Source organism: Myxocyprinus asiaticus, chromosome 33 (assembly GCF_019703515.2).
Source record: "Myxocyprinus asiaticus isolate MX2 ecotype Aquarium Trade chromosome 33, UBuf_Myxa_2, whole genome shotgun sequence".
Classification (NCBI taxonomy): Eukaryota; Metazoa; Chordata; class Actinopteri; order Cypriniformes; family Catostomidae; genus Myxocyprinus; species Myxocyprinus asiaticus.
This window is the reverse complement of record NC_059376.1, coordinates 9,801,433-9,821,894: the sequence shown is the minus strand read 5'-3', so window position 1 is coordinate 9,821,894 and position 20,462 is coordinate 9,801,433. Positions and strand designations below refer to the sequence as shown.

The 20,462-nt window shown below is 37.0% G+C and overlaps 2 protein-coding genes across 2 annotated transcripts; one reads left to right on the top strand and one right to left on the bottom strand.

The window, feature by feature from the left end:
• Positions 1-98: 98 nt before the first annotated feature.
• ubl4a (ubiquitin like 4A) lies at positions 99-3,875 on the top strand. The gene is made up of 4 exons (XM_051668728.1): positions 99-260; positions 904-1,009; positions 3,212-3,426; positions 3,508-3,875. Exons 1-4 carry the CDS (start codon positions 213-215, stop codon positions 3,613-3,615), a joined length of 477 nt encoding a protein of 158 aa, XP_051524688.1. The 5' UTR covers positions 99-212; the 3' UTR covers positions 3,616-3,875.
• A 75-nt stretch (positions 3,876-3,950) lies between these two features.
• Positions 3,951-19,351, bottom strand: LOC127423981 (ras-related protein Rab-7a-like). Its single transcript, XM_051668721.1, has 6 exons — positions 19,191-19,351; positions 16,167-16,235; positions 15,518-15,644; positions 12,426-12,644; positions 6,613-6,741; positions 3,951-6,481 (listed from the first exon to the last, which is right to left on the bottom strand). The coding sequence occupies exons 2-6, from the start codon at positions 16,217-16,219 to the stop codon at positions 6,392-6,394; spliced, it is 618 nt and encodes a 205-aa protein (XP_051524681.1). The 5' UTR covers positions 16,220-16,235; positions 19,191-19,351; the 3' UTR covers positions 3,951-6,391.
• Between the last annotated feature and the right edge of the window lie 1,111 nt (positions 19,352-20,462).

Genomic DNA, 20,462 nt, shown 5'->3' with positions numbered 1-20,462 from the left:
GAATTAGGATTTAGTCTAGATCTGGACCACGAGGGGTTTAGTCCGATCTTGGATGGTCTGGCACTGCAGGAACATCCACTCTCTGCGCATGTGCACGTCCAGAGCCATCGACGACGTCATGTCCGCGGGAATCGACGGCTGGTAGTCAACGATTGTTCACTGCGAAATAATTATCTTTTCTTTATTTTGTATTTAACTGAGTAAATGTCAAAATGATTCTGACTGTAAAGCCACTTCAAGGGAAAGAGTGTAATGTTCAGGTAGGCTTTACAGTGCGCTGTTGTTTTGAGGTGATAATGTGGCAATGTTAGCCTTAGCATAGCACTGTTCTGTTGCTTTATTTAGTACTCTTTAGTACACGTAACATTATTAGTGTGACCGTGAATACTCTGTAGATAAATTATAAAATAAATAATATCTACTCTAGCTCGTTAGACATAATATCAACTCTCTGCACACTTATTATATTCACAACACAAAGGTTGTGTCTCAAAACCTAGTGTGCTGCCTACCTAGACAGCATTTGTAGGCATAATAAGATCAATCCCGAACGTTCCATTCGCACTAGGTTCATACAAAATGTTGGAAGTGCTGTCTGTCTAGGTAGGCAGCTCAGTAGGTCTTAAGAGCCAATAACTTAAGTCATTGAGACTATTTTGAGCTTGATCAGGCAACACATGTGTAATCAGTTAGTTAATTTATGATATGTGACCATCTGTACCACAGTATGACAATCTTGAAGAGTTTTGCCTTTAATAGCCTACGAACTCCAGTTAGGCTGGCACATAAAGTCAATGTGCGAATCAGCAGAGTTATATATAAACATGTTATCACTGTGTCTCTAAATAAAAATATTCAATGCATTTCTCACCATTCAGACTTGTTCTTTTCTTTAATGCACAGGTGACAGAAAATGAAAAGGTATCGACGGTAAAAGAACTGGTATCAGAACGTTTAAACATCCCACCAAGTCAGCAGAGACTGCTGTATAAAGGAAAAGCTCTCGCAGGTACAATCTCTTTCTTTAAAGGAATAGTTGAACCAAAAATGAAAATTGTCATTATTTACTCACCCTCATGCTATTCTAAATCTCTATGAAGTTTTTTTCCATTGAGTATAGTCACCAGAGGCTGTCAGGCTCCAAAAATGACAAAGAACGCTCTCAGATATCATTTGCTTTTCCGTTGTAGGATTCCGTTAAAAAAATTGTTAACCAATGGTGTTCATCATCATTGACATTAAGCCTGGTTTAACGCATCTACATGCATCAAGTATAAATATCCAGAAGCGCAAAAAAAGATTTAAGAGCTATGGCGGAGGGCAAGATTTTGAGTCAATTGAGTCATATACATGGATTTAAGAGTAAAACGCTGCATTTCAAGGAATTTGAAAAAATTCGTGATGAAGTGAATATGACGATTTGGCAATTATTCCAATTCAAATTACGGTGTGACCCATTGTGATTATAAAAATGCAAGAGGATGTGATGTGATTAAATATATTGTCTGCATGTGCTGCACGCTTCTAAATGAATGAGCGCAGCTCCTTTACTCACCACTTTATTTGACTAAAAATAACTGTTGAAAATTAATTATTATACACTGCCTGTCCATTTGGATTTAAATAACCAGATACTTAAGAGCCAATTATTGGATCATTATTGCAGTGATTAATATGTTTCAGCTGGCAACAATTATTTTATCCCTAACTGATGCAGTGTGTAGCTTCTCATTTCTTAAACAACCATGCTGGAAGATGTATCCTGTGGTCGTGGAAAAGATGTTGCTATGTTTCAGAAGGGGCAAATTATTGGCCTGTATCAAGCAAAGAAAACAACTAAGGAGATTGCTGAAATCACTGGAATTGGGTTAAGGACTGTCCAACGCATTATTAAAACCTGGAAGGATAGTGGTGAACCATCAGCTTCGAGGAAGAACATCTTGAATGATCGTGACTGGTGATCACTAAAACGCTTGGTGAAGCCACATCGTAAAAAATCGACAGTAGAACTCGCAGTTATGTTTAATAGTGAAAGTAAGAGCATTTCCACATGCACAATGTGATGAGAATTTACAGGATTGAGACTAAACAGCTGTGTGGCCACAAGAGGCAGTTTTATGATCTGGGGTTGCTTTAATTGGTCAGGTCTAGGCTCAGCAACGTTAAGAAGTAAGCTGAATACCTGAATTTACTGAAAGACAAGGTTATCCCATCAATAGATTTTTTTCTTCCCTGACGGCACGGGCATATGCCAGGATGACAATGCCAAGATTCATCAGGCTCAAATTGTGAAAGAGAGCATGAGGAATCATTTTCACACAAGAATTGGCCACCACAGACTCCTGACCGTAACCCCATTGAAAGTCTTTGGGATGTGCTGGAGAAAACATTACAGAGTGGTTTGACTCTCCCTTCTTCAATACAAGATCTCAGCCAAAAAATAATGAAACTGTGGATGGAAATAATGTTGTGAATTTGCATAAGGTTGTCGAAACAATGCCACGATGAATGCATGCTCTAATCAAATCTAAAGGCAGTCCAACGAAATATTTTCCAGCGATTCAACTACAGACCTTTTGGCTAAAGTCACCTTTTTTTAAAGGTAGTTAACAAAATTTTAGGTACAAATTTTTTTTCTATTATAATCATTTTCTGTAAATTTCACTTATAAAATCACATGAAATGGGAGCTTTAAATAAAAAAATAATAATAAACAAATCAACTGAAAATTACTCCTGGAACTCCTGATATGACTTTTTTTTTTTTTTTTTTTATCTCTCATGAGCATGCATCTGTTTTCATTTGATTCAATAAAATTCATTTAATCTAATAAAATATATATATATATATATTATTAAATTTAAATAAAGCATGTAATCCAGAAAGTGAAAACGGAAAACATAGAATTTAGGTAATAATATAATGCAATTTAGGGAGAAATAATGATATATTTTCTTTTCATAGGGCCCTAAATATTTTGCCTGTTTAGACACAAAAAGCTAATTCATATGGGATACTTTTGTGGTGCCATTTCATCCTTTTATACAGCTTGACAGTTTAAACACCATCCAATTTCATTGAATGGAAAAGAGCAGCTCAAAGATTATGCGGAATTTCTATTTTCGCATAGTACGGAAGATAAAAAGCTCTGTATGTCATGGCATGAGGTAAAAGGTATGCCATTGTGAATGTTGTTTTGTTCTGTTTCCAGATGAACACAGATTGAGTGATTACTCCATTGGACCAGAGGCCAAGCTGAATCTAGTTGTGCGGCCAGCAGGAGAGAGGAGTGGAGGTGCAGTGGGAGCCAGTGGCAGTAGTAATAATGAAAAACCTGCCAGTGGTGTATGGCAGTTATTGTCGACAGTCCTGGCCAAACACTTCAGCCCGGCCGATGCTGCTAAAGTGCAGGAACAACTCACTAAGGTACTGTCAGTAAAAGCATTTTCTGTTGCATCATTTTCTGTTAATTGAACCTAAATGTATTTATTTTATTTTTTTCCTTAGGATTATGAACGCTCCCTCAGACAGCTTAGTCTAGATGACATTGAGCGTATGGCCAGCCGTCTGCTGCATCCGGAGACAGAGGTCATGGATACTTCATATATGGACTGAAACTACAAAGATGAATCTTCGACTCCATTGGACAACCACTACCCATCAGCTACGTATGTGTGGGAGTAGGATGTATTTAATATGAACTGTTAGGAAGAAAAAAAGCCAGAAGTCCCCTTTACATTACAGACTGAGGTGAACTCTCTCAAGGCAAGGGGCCACAATGCTTACCATTGCTTTCCCATCGGAGGAAACTGGTGGTGGTTTTAGTGCAACTCTGTAAATATTGTGTGCAAATTATTAATAAAAAGTGTTCTTGATCGGCTCGATTATTTTCTTATTTAAAAGGGAGCGCATGGATCTTTGGAAATTCGACTGGTATTGACACAGCCAGCTTGGTTGTAAATGTTTCCTTTATTTACCTTTTATTTTGGTTTTCAAGTCATTCTTACATTTGACCAAAATAAAATTATTCCTACTGCAAGTTTGCAGTAGGTAGGCTACGGATATATATTAATTAATACAAGTATACCATGTAAATGTCCAAAGGCAAATCAAACACGTGGAGTAACATCATGAGTGTTTTTTTTTCTGTACCATGTGCAACTTATTTGGATGTCAGTTCTGCAACTTACATGACCTCTAAGGAAAAGCATTGAACAAATGATTCACTATGTGCAAAAAAAAAAAAAAGAGTACCTGTTTTGTAGATGTTCATCACTTGTATTGTTGGACTAAGAAACATTCTGAAGACATTTTTTACAAAAAACAATCATGTACAGTCAAATTAAATTGATACTATATTCTTTGATGTTTTATGTCAGAGACCTACAACAGCCAAATTTCAATCATTTTAGGGCCAATTAAGGTAATGCACTGTTATAAAAATCCACTTTGTTATCCACTTTAAAAAGGCTGTTTGTCCTTCATGGCATATTAGGGCTGGGCTATATAGTTATATTTTAATCTTTTTGACAGTATTCTTTATATATTGAATCAATATTCATATTTGCCCTGAAATAGTTTGAACAGTGATTCTTTTTCATTTTCAATCAGATGAACAGTAATTTCAACCAAACGGCCACTGCTGCCAAGTAGATTCAACATGTTTACAGCAAGAAGTAAAATATGGTTGAAATGTAGTTAAAAACCAAGGAATGTTTTCCACATATTGTACGCAAGGAAGAATGATTCTTGACAATTTTCATTCATATGCACCAATATATCAATATATAGTAATAAACAGCAATAATTACCTATAATATTTTTTTGTTGTAAAACATCGCAAAGCATGTAAAATGCAATGCAGGGACTTCCGTGATCATTTTTCAGTGATGACGTGAACTAGGGATGTGCACAAGTAATCGAGTACTTGTTCAGCTTTAAATATTTGACTAGTAAAAACACTATGCTTATTTTTTCATTTGATTTTCCTTTGTGCCTTTTCCTGCCATGGGCAACACTGAGAGTGCTTCTCTTACCAAAATTTTGCCGTTGCAACGCAACGCATTGGTTAGCGCTGTGGATGCATGACATTGTAAAAGGAAAAGTTCACCCAAAATTGTATCGCTTCAGAAGACTTGGAATGTTTTTACGTGTCAGTTTTTTTTTTTTTTAATCTAAAGGTTTTTTATGCATAGCGCTAATATTTTGAGAAGAAAAACAGGTTCAAAGGTTGAATGTTCTACATTTCAAGTAATCGATTACTCGTTTCTTTTAATGTATTAAGAGTACTTGACTACAAAATTACTCGAAATGGCCATCCCAAATGTGAACGAATTGTTAAATCAGTGCTTTGAATGAATGCTTTCAAACTAAATTGGAATTGGTTACTTCTATCAGCATTTTGCAACTGAGACGCTATTAAAATATCTCATTCTCGCAAGCAGTGACACAAGGAGCGGGAGCAAGAATTTCTGTGCCACTAGTGCCATCGAACGGAATTGGCAAAATAAACGTTGTTTTCAAAATAGCCTACCGAGTACGTCACCGTCTGCTGTTGATAGAACAAACATGGTCCCCCCAAACTCATGCCATTGGATGAGTTAAAGTTGTTGTGTCTGGCTGGATGGGTCGCTCAAAACAAAGAGGAATTTTTGTACAGTAGCTCCACAGAGACACAGTGTTTACAGTTTTTGAGAAAATGGCTTTATAAGTAAGCCACCTCCGAATGGCTACTTATAATTGTCTCAGCATATTAAGCTGGGATAGGAGAAAGTATTCAGAAAAAGTTATGCACTTGAGCTGAAACTTTTTCAAAATTAAAAGCACAATATTAAAAAAAAATAATTAATCGCTATGCTAATTAATTTTATATTAGCAACAAAATAATATCAAATATAATGCCCAGCCCTATTAAATATTTTAATATATATTTTTTTTAAAGAATGCACATTCTGCATAGGATTTAAATTGGTGCTGAGATTAATGACAAAATGTCACAATGAATTAGCAGACAAAAAGAATCCTTTCAGAGAAAATAAAAATAAAAATGACATGGACAGCAGGAGTAGTGACAAGGAAATTCATCGACAGCTGTAGTGATAATAGGACTTGTAATAAATGCAATCTCAGAGGATTTGCAATACATCGGTCTTCCTGTTCCCTGGACAGTTCATCGTACCACACATTACGTTCAGCAAGTTCAGCAATAAAATTGATGTTCAGCTTTCACATGTGGCATTTGATACCCTGGAGATTTCAAAGGAGAAAACAAAAACTGCAGAGGGAAGGATGGGCGCTAGAGTGACAGGCCTGGATCTTATCAATCCTTTCATCTCTCCTTCCTTTTATTTAAACTAGATCTTTCTATTCCATGCCATGTTTCTTCTCTCCTTTAGCAGCTGCAGCCATCACTAGTGGAGGTAGGTCTGTCATCTCTTAATTTAATCTGGTCCGGAAAATCATATGTCTCCACTTCGGACTCCTAAAAGTGAGAAAGTAATTTTAGATTAAAGTAAATTACTTTCATATTAATAATTACTATCAATACCATTATTATTAATACTATTAGGTTACATTTCTAAAATCAATGTAAATATTCACAGCCTCCTCTACCTGTTTAAGTGCATTGCGAGCTATAGTTTGGAAGGCCTGGTCCACGTTAATGGCTTCTTTGGCACTGGTCTCAAAATAGGGGATATTATTCTTACTCAGACACCACGCTTGAGCCCGCTTTGTTGTAACCTGTTTAAAATACAAAAGATTTTGGAATGAAACCTTGGATCAAAATGTAACAAATCAGGCAGAAATTACAATTACAATTAAAAAAAATAAAAAATACAGTGAACATATCGTTTGTAATTACAAGAATTAAGGTGAAGTGTCTAATTTGTGCACCACTAGCGTAACTGAACGAAATTGCAAAAAATAATGATTGTTTCTAAACAGACTTCCCAAACATTACCCCATGTCTTTCATTGGTCAAACAGACGTTGATTGTGTCGCCCTAATGCAAGTCATTGGTCAAACCAATGTTGTTGTGTCGGGCTGGTCAGGATGCTCAAACAAACAGAGCAATGTTTTAAAAGCATTTTTTCATGGGCATGAACCTATGAATGGCTTATTGTTGTCTCCATGTATTAAATTGGGATCTGAAAAAGTACTTTAACATTAAAAAAATGTCACATTTCACTAAGGATCTTTTTATTTTTATCCCCTTTTCTCCCAATCTGGAATGCCCAATTCCCACTACTTAGTAGGTCCTCGTGGGTTACTCACCTCAATCCGGGTGGCAGAGGACAAGTCTCAATTGCCTCCACTTCTGAGACAGTCAATCCGTGCATCTTATCACGTGGCTCGTTGTGCATGACACCGTGAAGTCTCACAGCATGTGGAGGCTCATGCTACTCTCCGTGATCCACGCACAACTTACCACGCGACCCATTGAGAGCGAGAACCACTAATCGCGACCATGAGGAGGTTACCACCTTAGTTGCTTAGGAGACCTGGCTGGAGTCACTCAGCACACCCTGGATTCGAACTCGCGACTGCAGGGGTGGTAGTCAGCGTCAATACTCGCTGAGCTACCCAGGCCCCTCATGTTGCTCAATGTTTAAACAATTTCAACTTTGACCCAACTGATTGCCAGTGATTGATTCGATGATTATCAAACAATACGAATCATTACTTGTGCAGCTCAGAAGTGAAAACATGAGAGACTAATCTTGAGTAGTGATGTGCAAAACTACCATTTTTCATAATCGACTAGTCGGTCGGTTGTTTGAATGACTAGTCGACTAGTCAGTGTTAAGGATAATACGTTTCAGAGGAATATACAGACGCTAACCGCAGCACTTTAACATAGTAAATAATGGATATTCAACAAAAATATAGGCTAAATAACAATAACATCTTATTTCACAAAACTATCAAAGTAAGAGAAGAAATAAGAAAGGTTCAAATACAGAACAGCACAAAATCCTGAATGCGGAATGACGCACTTCAATGTAACTGAAGTGCTTCAGGGGCATCTTCGCTGCACATTCAAAAGTGCAGAACTGCAAGATAATGATGCAGGTACACAGAATCAGGAAAATACTTCAATCTCTCCAAAGCACCTCACAAATATGGGAACATTACTCACAAAAGAGGATTTAATGTCAGACAGCGATCGTCTTGTGATGTGTTGCACTGATGCGGTGCTTTGATGGCTGAAACAGCAGTGGTGCATAAATAGACTAAACTTAAAGCAATAAAGAGACAAAACCTCTTGCAGAAGGTTTTACTGTGCTGGCTATTACCACTTTTACAACCTAGTCTCACAGTGAAAACATGACTATATACACTGGCCGCTAAAAGTTTGGAATAATGTCCAGATTTTGCTCTTATGGAAAGAAATTGGTACTTTTATTCACCAAAGTGGCATTCAGCTGATCACAATGTATAGTCAGGACATTAATAACGTGAACAATTACTATTACAATTTGAAAAAAAATGTTCAGCACTTCTTAAACTACTTCAAAAAGTTGTCATCAAAAAATCCTCCACGTGCAGCAATGACAGCTTTGCAGATCCTTGGCATTCTAGCTGTCAGTTTGTCCAGATACTCTGGTGAGATTTCACCCTGCACTTCCTGTAGCACTTGCCATAGATGTGGCTGTCTTGTCAGGCACTTCTCACGCACCTTAAAGTCTAGCTGATCCCACAAAAGCTCCATGGGGTTAAGATCCATAACATTCTTTTCTAATTACCTGTTGTCCAATGTCTGAGTTTCTTTGCCCACTCTAACCTTTTATTTTTGTTTTATGTTTCAAAAGTGGCTTTTTCTTTGCAATACTTCACATAAGGCCTGCACCCGAGTCTTCTCTTTACTGTTGTACGTGAAAGTGTTGAGCGGGTAGAATTCAATGAAGCTGTCAGCCGAGGACATGTGAGGTGTCTATTTCTCAAACTAGAGACTCTGATGTACTTATCCTCTTGTTTAGTTGTACATCTGGCCTTCCACATCTCTTTCTGTCCTTGTTAGAGCCAGTTGTACTTTGTCTTTGAAGACTGTAGTGTAACCTTTGTATGAAATCTTCAGTTTTTTGGCAATTTCAAGCATTGTATAGCCTTCATTCACTCAAAAATATGATTGACTGACGAGTTTCTAGAGAAAGCCGTTTCTTTTTTGCCATTTATGACCTAATATTGACCTCAAGACATGCCAGTCTATTGCATACTGTGGCAACTCAAAAACAAACACAAAGACAATGTTAAGCTTCATTTAATAAACCAAATAGCTTTCAACTGTGTTTGATATAATGGCAAGAGATTTTCTAGTACCAAATTAGCAATTTAGCATGATTACTCAAGGATAAGGTGTTGGAGTGATGGCTGCTGGAAATGGGGCCTGTCTAGATTTCATCAAAAATGACTTTTTTCAAATAGTGATGATGTTTTTTTATATCAGTAATGTCCTGACTATACTTTGTGATCAGCTGAATGCCACTTTGGTGAATTAAAGTACCAATTTCCTTCAGAAACAGCTAAATCTGTACATTATTCCAAACTTTTGGCCGCCAGTGTCCATATTTGCAAAACTTTTTATACGTGTCTGCAGGTACAATTCCCTGTAGTTTCCAGGAGAAATAAAAACTACAGGCACTACAACAACTGTGTCTTTTATTCACTTTCACACAAACCATGACTTTAATGGCTGATAACGACTTTATAAATACTTACTTTTCCCTCTATTACTCAGAACCTGTTATTTTATGATATCGACACACTTTTACTCTAACGCATCTTTTGAAAAAATACACCACTCAGCCACGACATTAAAACCACCTTCCTAATATTGTGTATGTCCCCCTTGTGCCGCCAAAATAGCACCAACCCGCATTCTCATCCACAATTTAACAGAGCGGTTATCTGAGTTACCGTAGACTTTGTCAGTTCGAACCACTCTGGCCATTCTCTGTTGACCTCTCTCATCAACAAGGCGTTTTCATCCACAGAATTGCCGCTCACTGGATGTTTTTTGTTTTTGACACCATTCTGAGTAAATTCTAGAGACTGTGTGAAAATCCCAGAAGATCAGCGGTTACAGAAATACTCAAACCAGCCCGTCTGGCACCATCAATCATGCCAGAGATCACATTTTTTCCCCATTCTGATGGTTGATGTGAACATTAACTGAAGCTCCTGACCCATATCTGCATGATATTATGCACTGCACTGCTGCCACACGATTGGCTGATTAGATAATCACATGGATGATTGTTGGTGCCAGATGGCCTGGTTTGAGTATTTCTGTAACTGCTGATATCCTGGGATTTTCACACACAACAGTCTCTAGAATTTACTCTGAATGGTGCCAAAAACCAAAAACATCCAGTGAGCGGCAGTTCTGTGGACAGAAATGACTTGTTGACGAGAGAGGTCAGCAGAGAATGGCCAGAATGGTTCGAACTGACAAAGTCTATGGTAACTCAGATAACCGCTCCGTACAATTGTGGTGAGAAGAATAGGGGTTGGCGCTGTTTTGGCAGCACGAGGGGAACCTACACAATATTAGGCAGGTGGTTTTAATGTTGTGGCTGATCGGTGTATATATTTTAATGCATGTATTACAGACCCACCCACGTATATACACTTATTCCAGAATGAATAGCTTGCACGATAGCTCACCTGATAGAGCGCCAACATAAAGTTGGAGGACCGCGGTTCAAGTCCAGCCATGAACTCAAGCTGACTCGTGACACAACAGAGTCTTAGCCACACAAAATGAGGTGGTTGCTTCAGAATATGTGATTTTTCATTTAGCTTCCGCATTTTAAACACTAATGGTCAGGTTTGGGCGTTGATTTGGTAAGAATGTCTTTTAAACATCTCAATTATATTTTAAAACACTAATGGTCAGGTTTAGGCGTTGATTTGGTAAGAATGTATTTTTAACGGCTCATTTATATTTCAAAACACTAATGGTTAGGTTTTGATTTGGTAAGGATGCCTTTTTTAAATGTCTCATTTATATTTTAAAACACTAATGGTCAGGTTTAGGCGTTGATTAGGTAAGAATGTCTTTTTAACATCTCTTATATTTTATAACACTAATGGTCAGGTTTAAGAGTTTATTTGGTAAGGATGTATTTTTAACATCTCATTTATATTTTAAAACACTGTTGGTTATGTTTTAAAAACATCCATCTAAAATTCACCTTAAAACCTCATCTGAATACGACACCATTTTACTCGCTTTTGGCGCCACCAGCTGGACATTTCACTAGAAAACTGCAGTCAAACCTGTTATACAGTACGTAAATTTTGAATTGCAAAAATGTTGTCATGTTCACAGTAAATTTCATGAGATCAGGCTGCGTGAAGCCTCCACACGTGCTATGTCTCTGTGGCAATGCACTCAACAAGCCACGTGATAAGATGCACGGGTTGACGATCTCAGACGCGGAGGCAACTGGGATTCGTCCTCCGCCACCCGGACTGAGGCGAATCACCACTTGACCACGAGGACTTAAAAGCACATTGTGAATTGGCCATTCCAAATTGAGAGAAAAAGGGAAAAAAAGAAAAAAACCACCACCACTAAAAATATTAATGTTAGTAGTCGACAACACCAATCAACTAGTTGTTGGATGACTTGTTGATTAATCGACCCCAATCCTGAGTGTCTCCAGATATGCACATTGGATTGTACGATACAATGTCAAAAGCAGATTGTGACATTCAGAGAGAAAATAAGTCTTTTATTCTGCAAAGCATCAAATCACTCAAAAGGATGTTTATCTCATCTAAACTCAAAAATATGTTCCCTCATCCAACTGCTTTCACTATTTTGACTGTTTACAGAATATACGTCCCGCTATCTTGCTACCTAGCAACCTTGCGTAAAATTGTACTTGCCTGATGCTATCTGTAATGCTTTTCATTTGGAGTTCAAAGCGGTGCATGATGATTGTATTGAGCGGTGTGGTGTGTTGAAGCGATCTGACACATTTTGGAACACAACAATGCACGAAACCAAGCATGTGTATCTAGAAGTGTCTGCGTTCGCGTACTTGCATAGAAAATGTTTGCCCTTTAGTTCTCTGTTGCGTCAGTTACAAAATCTACCAATAGTGGATAATGCAGTTTTTAAATATTCAAATATTGTTAGTGATTTTGAGTAAATATTGTGCAAAATAAATGTCAATTTCAGCAATTTGATGTATGTGTCATTTTGCTCTAAACTGTATTATATCATATATATATATATATATCGGCCTTTGACCACCCGGCCATCTAAATATTGCCATTTTATATTAGATTGCCCATCTATTAATACTGCCCGTTAAAAACCCCTTTAGGAACAGAGGAATTCCACTGTTTAAAACCAAGACATTTTTATAAATACTAGTGGTATTGCCACTCAGTTTGGACTGCACACTGACCTGTCGGTTGTCCAAGTCAATTTTGTTGCCTAGCACAACAAAAGGGAAGTTTTCTGGGTCACGTGGACTGGCCTGAATGAGAAACTCATCCCTCCAGCTTTCCAGAGTCTTGAACGTAGTTGGTGCTGTGACGTCATAGACCAGCACGCAACAGTCCGCCCCTCTGTAGAAAGCCACACCCAGAGACTGAAATCGCTCTTGACCAGCTGTGTCCCAAATCTTAGAATGAAAAAAAAAAAAGTATTTATGATGAATAACAAAAAAGGTGGCTTTTTTATTTTTAATCTTTGGTTCTGTAAATGGTGTAAACTTTAATATTCTAATGACATTATTCTGAGAAGTTTTGGGGGTATCGTGTAATGAAAGTGCAAGGATGACAAAAAAAAAAAAGGAACACATTATTTTGAATTTATTTATAAAATGCATAGTTTCAGTCCTGGATGCTAATTGGTCAATACAACATTTGAGCTGTGCTAAAACACAATAGAGTAACAGTTATGACACAAAACATCTGTTCAACTAGATGCCATTTTATAAAAGCGATAATGCACTCAAGACCGTGCTAAATGGTGAATATAGTCACCCCCCCTAGGCATCATGCCTAACAATGCCCTTTGGCCATGACTATAATCCATAATATAGCATGGTCTCTTGTACCTTATGGCTTAATTATAACACAGAAAGACAAGGACAATTTGGTGTCTATCCTTCTATTGTCCATCTGATATGGGTCTTAAAAGTTGATTCATAAGTAAATCAAAGCAAATGAGCAATCTAATTACTGCTCAGACAAATTAAATAGTAAAGTTTCCACTACAGAAACTAATTATAAATTAGTAACAGATTACTTTTTAGGACTAACTTCCCAAACACTGCTTGTTTGGACATGTGAGGATTTAAATCAGCATGACTTGTCACACTGGTTAACACATGGCTGACAGAAGTAAACACAACATGTGAGCTGAAAACTGGTTGTGCATACCATCTTAGTGCCTACTGGGAAAATACCAGGGGATTACCAGACATGTTACTAAATGTGTCTCATTTACTTAACATTACACCAGTATATGGAATAAATGACATAAAAAAACTGTTACATCAGAATGAGTGTAAAAGATGATCTCAACCGTGATTTATTAGTAATTACAGATTTGTCATGTTTTTGAGATGACTTTATTGCCTATTATGCAGATCCTTTAACCACATCACATGATCAGAGATGATTATTACTATGGAGCATTGTTCACAAAACAATGGTTGTGAGGACATGACATTGTCATCATCAGGCCTCTCATGGGTTTGCTGAGCAGTTTCAAGACAATTCATTCTATAGCTAAAATCAAATACTGAAAAAGCATTGCTATCAGAGGTGTACACAAGGGTGAATCTGACAAAACTGTCAAGGAATGTTCGAGTCATATTCAGTATATATATATATATTGGGGTAAAATATGACCTAGACATATCTTCTTTAGATTTACCCATAAAGACAGCTGAGTGAACCCACTTTACAGTGTCTTTAACTACTATGTACTTAAAGGTGCTGTAATCAATTTTAGCGTTCTGAAGCTTTCACGTGACTGAGCCGTTGAATTAGCCACGCCCCTTCATCCAAAACCCTGTCCTCCAAATATCATTTTTAGAACAAAACGTGTAAAAGAGCAGCATTGTTTGTTCCTGTGGCTGTCAAATTCAACAGTGGCACTATAGCGCCCTCAATTGATGAACATTATGAATCATAGCCTCAATGATCTGCTTCAAATACAACACTATGAGAACCAGCAAAATGCTTGACAGGTGAAAAGTGTCAATGTCCGCAGTCCGCGGACACATTTTTGTTTGCTGTTTACAAAGTCTACTGTTGTCACAGAGACCGGTGAGATATCTCAGAACACTTTTTTCCATTAATATCTTAAAGGAAGTAGGAACATTTTTTTTGCATACTTTTCCATGGAAAAATCGCTTACAGCACCTTTAATAATTTGATACAATGTATTTATTATATACATATGTGTTGTTGCATTGTACTTACATTTAAAGTACTTTACATCTGTATTTACACTGTTAACCTAACCCCTACCCCTAAACCTAACCCCTACCACTACTTCTAAACCTACCCGTACCTCAGCCTCAGTAGCAGCAAATATGAATCTTGTGAGATCTTGTGATGTATTTAAATAATAATTGTGTTGTACTGTATGTATTTTAATGGTTATACATATTAGTTAAATATACCCAATAAAAACTGGGACCTACTGATTTAACTATAATTAGTTGTACTCAGATGAAATATAAAGTGCCTGTAATTATAAAGTTAAAGGAATATTCCGGGTTCAATACAAGTTAAGCTCAATCGACAGCATTTGTGTCATAAATGTATTTCGACTCATCCCTCCTTTTCTTAAAAAATGCAAAAAATCTGGGTTACTGTGAGGCACTTACAATGAAAGTGAATGTGGCCAATTTTTGAACGTTAATATACTCACAGTTTCAAAACTATAGCCAGAAGACAAATAATATGCATGCAAACATGATTTTAGTGTGATAAAATCACTTACTAATCTTTACTGTGTAAAGTTATATCCAGTTTTACAACTTTTTTGCCATGACAATGTAATGTCAACAAACCCTAAAACCCTCAAAATGACTGTAAAAATGATTATTTAAACAACTTTACAGCTCAAATAATACTTGAGTTTTAACAGAAGAATTAATATGTGCTTTTATAAAATTATAAGCTTCACATTTCTGTGTTTAAATCCTCCAAAAATTGGCCCCATTCACTTCCATTGTAAGTGCCTCACTGGAACCTCAATTTTTGCTGTTTTTAAAGAAAAGGAGGGATGAGTCGAAATTATTTTTTGTGGTAATCAAATTTTATATATTACAAATATATAAATATATAAAGGGGGGGGGGGGGAGGAGATGTGCGTGACTGTCTTGAAAATATCACAAATGCAAAAAATCTTAATGGCACTAAAAAAGGCTTCATTTATATGCAAAATATAATTTCTTATTTTTAGAGTAAAACAGGACCAGCACATTTCCTTGACAGGTTTTGTGAGAATCCCCCGAATAGAGATGAAGCAAACCTGCATGGTGACCAGTCTGTCATCCACCATCACCTCTTTGGTGAGGAAATCAGCTCCAATAGTGGCCTTATATTGATTACTAAACTTATTATTCACATACTGGTTCATCAAAGAGGTCTTCCCAACTCTGTCAAAGGAAAATGGAACATAAAATCAGACAGAACTTATAGGCAATTATGCGCACAATGCATTTGAAGAATACGATTAGACTACATTTTTAGCAAGCGCCACTAAATATGTCAATACCAAAGTTCAGCTGATATAGAGCTGCACAGCTTTAGGATAAAGATTTGATAACATTTCATTTACAGTAAGATCCCAGCTTGCCAGATGTGATCATCCAGTAGTATTTAACGTCATCAGAGATAGTGTGATTGGCCATCAGTGTTTTCAATGTTTACCAAGACAGAGCAAATTCCAAGCACACCTACATTTAGACAGTTGTTGATGTAAAGTCAGTGGAATTCCTTGAGCACTGTCATGTCAGCAATGTTTACATGTTCAGCTTTTTTCAATATACACAACAGGAGACAAAGTATCACTGCTGATAACACCATATGGCCAGCATGACACTGACAGCAGCAATTGAATATAACAATCTAAACATCGGTCTCTAATGATTCTGCTGGTAGGTTGCACAAACACTTACCCTGAATCCCCCAGGATGATCACTTTAAGCAGCACCTTCTTCCGAGAAGCCATAACGTGTTGAAAAAAGCTGAGGAGCAAAGAAGCATATTATACAGTAACAGAAGATACCTTTTATACATTTGACCCAGACAAATTCTTTACAGGTAGACCTATATTTTGATTTTAAAAGTGAAAGTAGCTGAAATAACAGCTACAATTAGTAAATATGTAACATTTAATTGTTATTCAATTGCACAAAAACATTCAACCCAATTATTGGATGATTTTTTTATGTACTGATGTCCTTCAGAAAGCATTCATTTGTGTGTACTCTAAACAGCAGTTGTTTTGATTGCTATCTCGAAATACAGGCTTGTGAATGTTTATGACAAGTCAAACTTCAGTGTTTGGTGTGACAGTGTTGCCTCTTGGCTGCTTCCAGCACTAGATATATACAGTAGATAGATTATGTATTATAGATAAATATAGTAATTATACAATATACTGTATATATATATATATATATATACATATCACACATACATACATACAGGTGCATCTCAATAAATTAGAATGTCGTGGAAAAGTTCATTTATTTCAGTATTTCAACTCAAATTGTGAAACTCGTGTATTAAATAAATTCAATGCACACAGACTGAAGTAGTTTAAGTCTTTGGTTCTTTTAATTGTGATGATTTTGGCTCACTTTTAACAAAAACCCACCAATTCACTATCTCAAAAAATTAGAATACATCATAAGACCAATAAAAAAAACATTTTTAGTGAATTGTTGGCCTTCTGGAAAGTATGTTCATTTACTGTATATGTACTCAATACTTGGTAGGGGCTCCTTTTGCTTTAATTACTGCCTCAATTCGGCATGGCATGGAGGTGATCAGTTTGTGGCACTGCTGTGGTGGTGTGGAAGCCCAGGTTTCTTTGACAGTGGCCTTCAGCTCATCTGCATTTTTTGGTCTCTTGTTTCTCATTTTCCTCTTGACAATACCCCATAGATTCTCTATGGGGTTCAGGTCTGGTGAGTTTGCTGGCCAGTCAAGCACACCAACACCATGGTCATTTAACCAACTTTTGGTGCTTTTGGCAGTGTGGGCAGGTGCCAAATCCTGCTGGAAAATGAAATCAGCATCTTTAAAAAGCTGGTCAGCAGAAGGAAGCATGAAGTGCTCCAAAATTTCTTGGTAAACGGGTGCAGTGACTTTGGTTTTCAAAAAACACAATGGACCAACACCAGCAGATGTCCACCCTTCCTCCAGACTCTAGGACTTTGGTTTCCAAATGAAATACAAAACTTGCTCTCATCTGAAAAGAGGACTTTGGACCACTGGGCAAAAGTCCAGTTCTTTTCCTTAGCCAAGGTAAGACGCCTCTGACATTGTCTGTGGTTCAGGAGTGGCTTAACAAGAGGAATACGACAACTGTAGCCAAATTCCTTGACACGTCTGTGTGTGGTGGCTCTTGATGCCTTGACCCCAGCCTCAGTCCATTCCTTGTGAAGTTCACCCAAATTCTTGAATCGATTTTGCTTGACAATCCTCATAAGGCTGCGGTTCTCTCGGTTGGTTGTGCATCTTTCTCTTCCACACTTTTTCCTTCCACTCAACTTTCTGTTAACATGCTTGGATACAGCACTCCTGTGAACAGCCAGCTTCTTTGGCAATGAATGTTTGTGGCTTACCCTCCTTGTGAAGGGTGTCAATGATTGTATTCTGGACAACTGTCAGATCAGCAGTCTTCCCCATGATTGTGTAGCCTAGTGAACCAAACTGAGAGACCATTTTGAAGGCTCAGGAAACCTTTGCGGGTGTTTTGAGTTGATTAGCTGATTGGCATATCACCATATTCTAATTTTTTGAGACAGTGAATTGGTGGGTTTTTGTTAAACGTGAGCCAAAATCATCACAATTAAAAGAACCAAAGACTTAAACTACTTCAGTCTGTATGGACTGAATTTATTTAATACACGAGTTTCACAATTTGAGTTGAATTACTGAAATAAATGAACTTTTCCACGACATTCTAATTTATTGAGATGCACCTGTACATATATATATATATATATATATATATATATATATAATATTATGTTGTCAACTATTTTCATTATTGATTCTCGACAAGTAGTTGTGTGTGTGTGTGTGTGTGTGTGTGTGTATGTATATATATATATATATATATATATATATATATATATATACATACACACACACACACACACACACAACTACTTGTCGAGAATCAATAATGAAAATAGTTGACAACATAATATTATATATATATATATATATATATATATATATATATATATATATACATACATACACACACATATACATATACACTGGACGCCAAAAGTTTGGAATAATATCCAGATTTTGCTGTTTCAGAAGGAAATTGTTACTTTAATTCACCAAAGTGGCATTCAACTGATCACAAAGTATAGTCAGGATATTACTAATGCTGTTTTTATATTAACAAACAAAAGACTGATTCTTCGATTATCATAATGGTTGTTAGCTGCAGCGCTCGTATTAATTCATAATTAATAGTATCAATACCGTCGAAAACAACATTCCAAAAATAACGATAAAAGACGACTAATCAAACTTTTCACCATACAGTGTTCGTGCAGTGGCTAAAGTACAAATAATTAATTCATGTGATTCATCGAGTCATGTGACGTCACTGCTGTGAAAAACATGGCAGTTACATTGTAACAAATTTATTAATGCCGAAACATATTCAAGGGAGCATTACAGAAGGGAAAACGCAAAACAAACAGCACGACGCGATGAACCTGCACAGTCTTTTGTTCTGATGTGGCCGAAGAGTTCGTCCTGGCAAGGGCAGATAATTCATGATGATACAGAAACAGTCAGATATTAATATTAATATTAATATTAAATAGACAATAATATGGAAACGAAAGACTCGGTCTTAAGTGATCGTCTTCTGAAGATGATAATATTCAATGCGCCAGTCAGCTTGAAAGATTTGGAAGAAAAACAAACTGTCAGATATTTACCTCCACCTCTTCGCTCGACGTCGCAGCTGGTAAACTTCCCTCAGTATGTTCGGAAGAAAATCACCCAATGCTTTTAATGATCCAGATGCACATCAACTGTTGTAGAGTGAGTGTGTTTTCCTTCCTCGCAGAACAGGACATGACAGTGGAGTCACAAGGTACTGACGCAAAATATTGATATTCGTTTTGAGCCGGTTCTTTTTTAAATGATTCAAAAGAACCGATTCGCAAAGCATTTGTTGATCACTCAACTTTGAGGAAGAACAACATTGAGAGTAAAGCTGTGTGGTGGGTCATATGTTGGAACCGCACAACAAAAGTGTTATCTAAAATATATTTTACAACTAAAGTGAAACCTAAAATATCACGCGGAGTCTTTCTGGGAACACTTTCGTGTGATGGCTCAAACGGATTTTTGAATCATTTTTTAACCGGTTCAATGATATGAAATATCCAAACGAACCGATTCGCTAAATGAGTCAGACTCCCATTGCTAGTGCACTGCCCAACTCGAAGAAGCCCTCTATCATTTCCATATGACTCCAAGATGGCGAGGAGGACTAAATCACCCATACTAATCTTACTGCTTCTACCATATATATCTATGGCAGAAATAGTAAGAGTAGTATGGTAGTATGCCATTCCGCACTCGGCCAATGAATAAAATGTGACATTCTCACACTTCATAGTTGTCAGTTTATTTCTACTTTGTATTTGTCTCTTTTCACTTCTTGAATAAAATGTACATGTCAACAAAATAAATCAAAACAACTTTCCACTCATATAAAAAAGGTGTTTGCAGACATAGGCAGCATGGATACAGGGAAAGCTTAAATGTATCTGATAAAGCTAATGCATATTAAAGAGGCCCTATTATTTTTGGGGGGATTTTACCTTTCCTTTAGTAAGATAGCTGTTTGTGCATGTAAAAGGTCTGCAAAGTTACAAAGCACAAAGTCCACACAAAAGAGAGTTATTCTCTCTCACAGACACTACTCAAGAACTACACGAAACGGCTGGTTTGTAGTCCAGCCATTTCTTCCGTAAAGTATCTACATCGCTATGTAACACATTTGCATAATGCCCGCCTAAGGGCTACTTTGGCCCACCCGCCAGGATAAGTTTAGAGGTTAGTGTTGTTGCCATGTCGAGAAGACGCTGTTTTCTTCACTGCAAAAGCAAAACCTCTTTGTTTGGACTTCCAAAGACAGACGAACTGAAGAATCAGTGGTTCAAATTCATTTTTACCACTATTCCTCAGCAGTACAACCA

What these genes read in the sequence shown, in the direction of transcription:
- ubl4a (XM_051668728.1), top strand. Translation starts at nt 213, where the DNA reads ATGATTCTGACTGTAAAGCCACTTCAAGGGAAAGAGTGTAATGTTCAG. An exon ending in GGAAAGAGTGTAATGTTCAG is followed by an intron (nt 261 to 903) that starts GTAGGCTTTACA and finishes TTTAATGCACAG; the next exon opens with GTGACAGAAAATGAAAAGGT. An exon ending in TGCAGGAACAACTCACTAAG is followed by an intron (nt 3,427 to 3,507) that starts GTACTGTCAGTA and finishes TTTTTTCCTTAG; the next exon opens with GATTATGAACGCTCCCTCAG.
- LOC127423981 (XM_051668721.1), bottom strand. Translation starts at nt 16,219, where the DNA reads ATGGCTTCTCGGAAGAAGGTGCTGCTTAAAGTGATCATCCTGGGGGAT. An exon ending in ATCATCCTGGGGGATTCAGG is followed by an intron (nt 15,645 to 16,166) that starts GTAAGTGTTTGT and finishes TTCCTTTGACAG; the next exon opens with AGTTGGGAAGACCTCTTTGA. An exon ending in CTCGCAATGCACTTAAACAG is followed by an intron (nt 6,482 to 6,612) that starts GTAGAGGAGGCT and finishes TCTCACTTTTAG; the next exon opens with GAGTCCGAAGTGGAGACATA.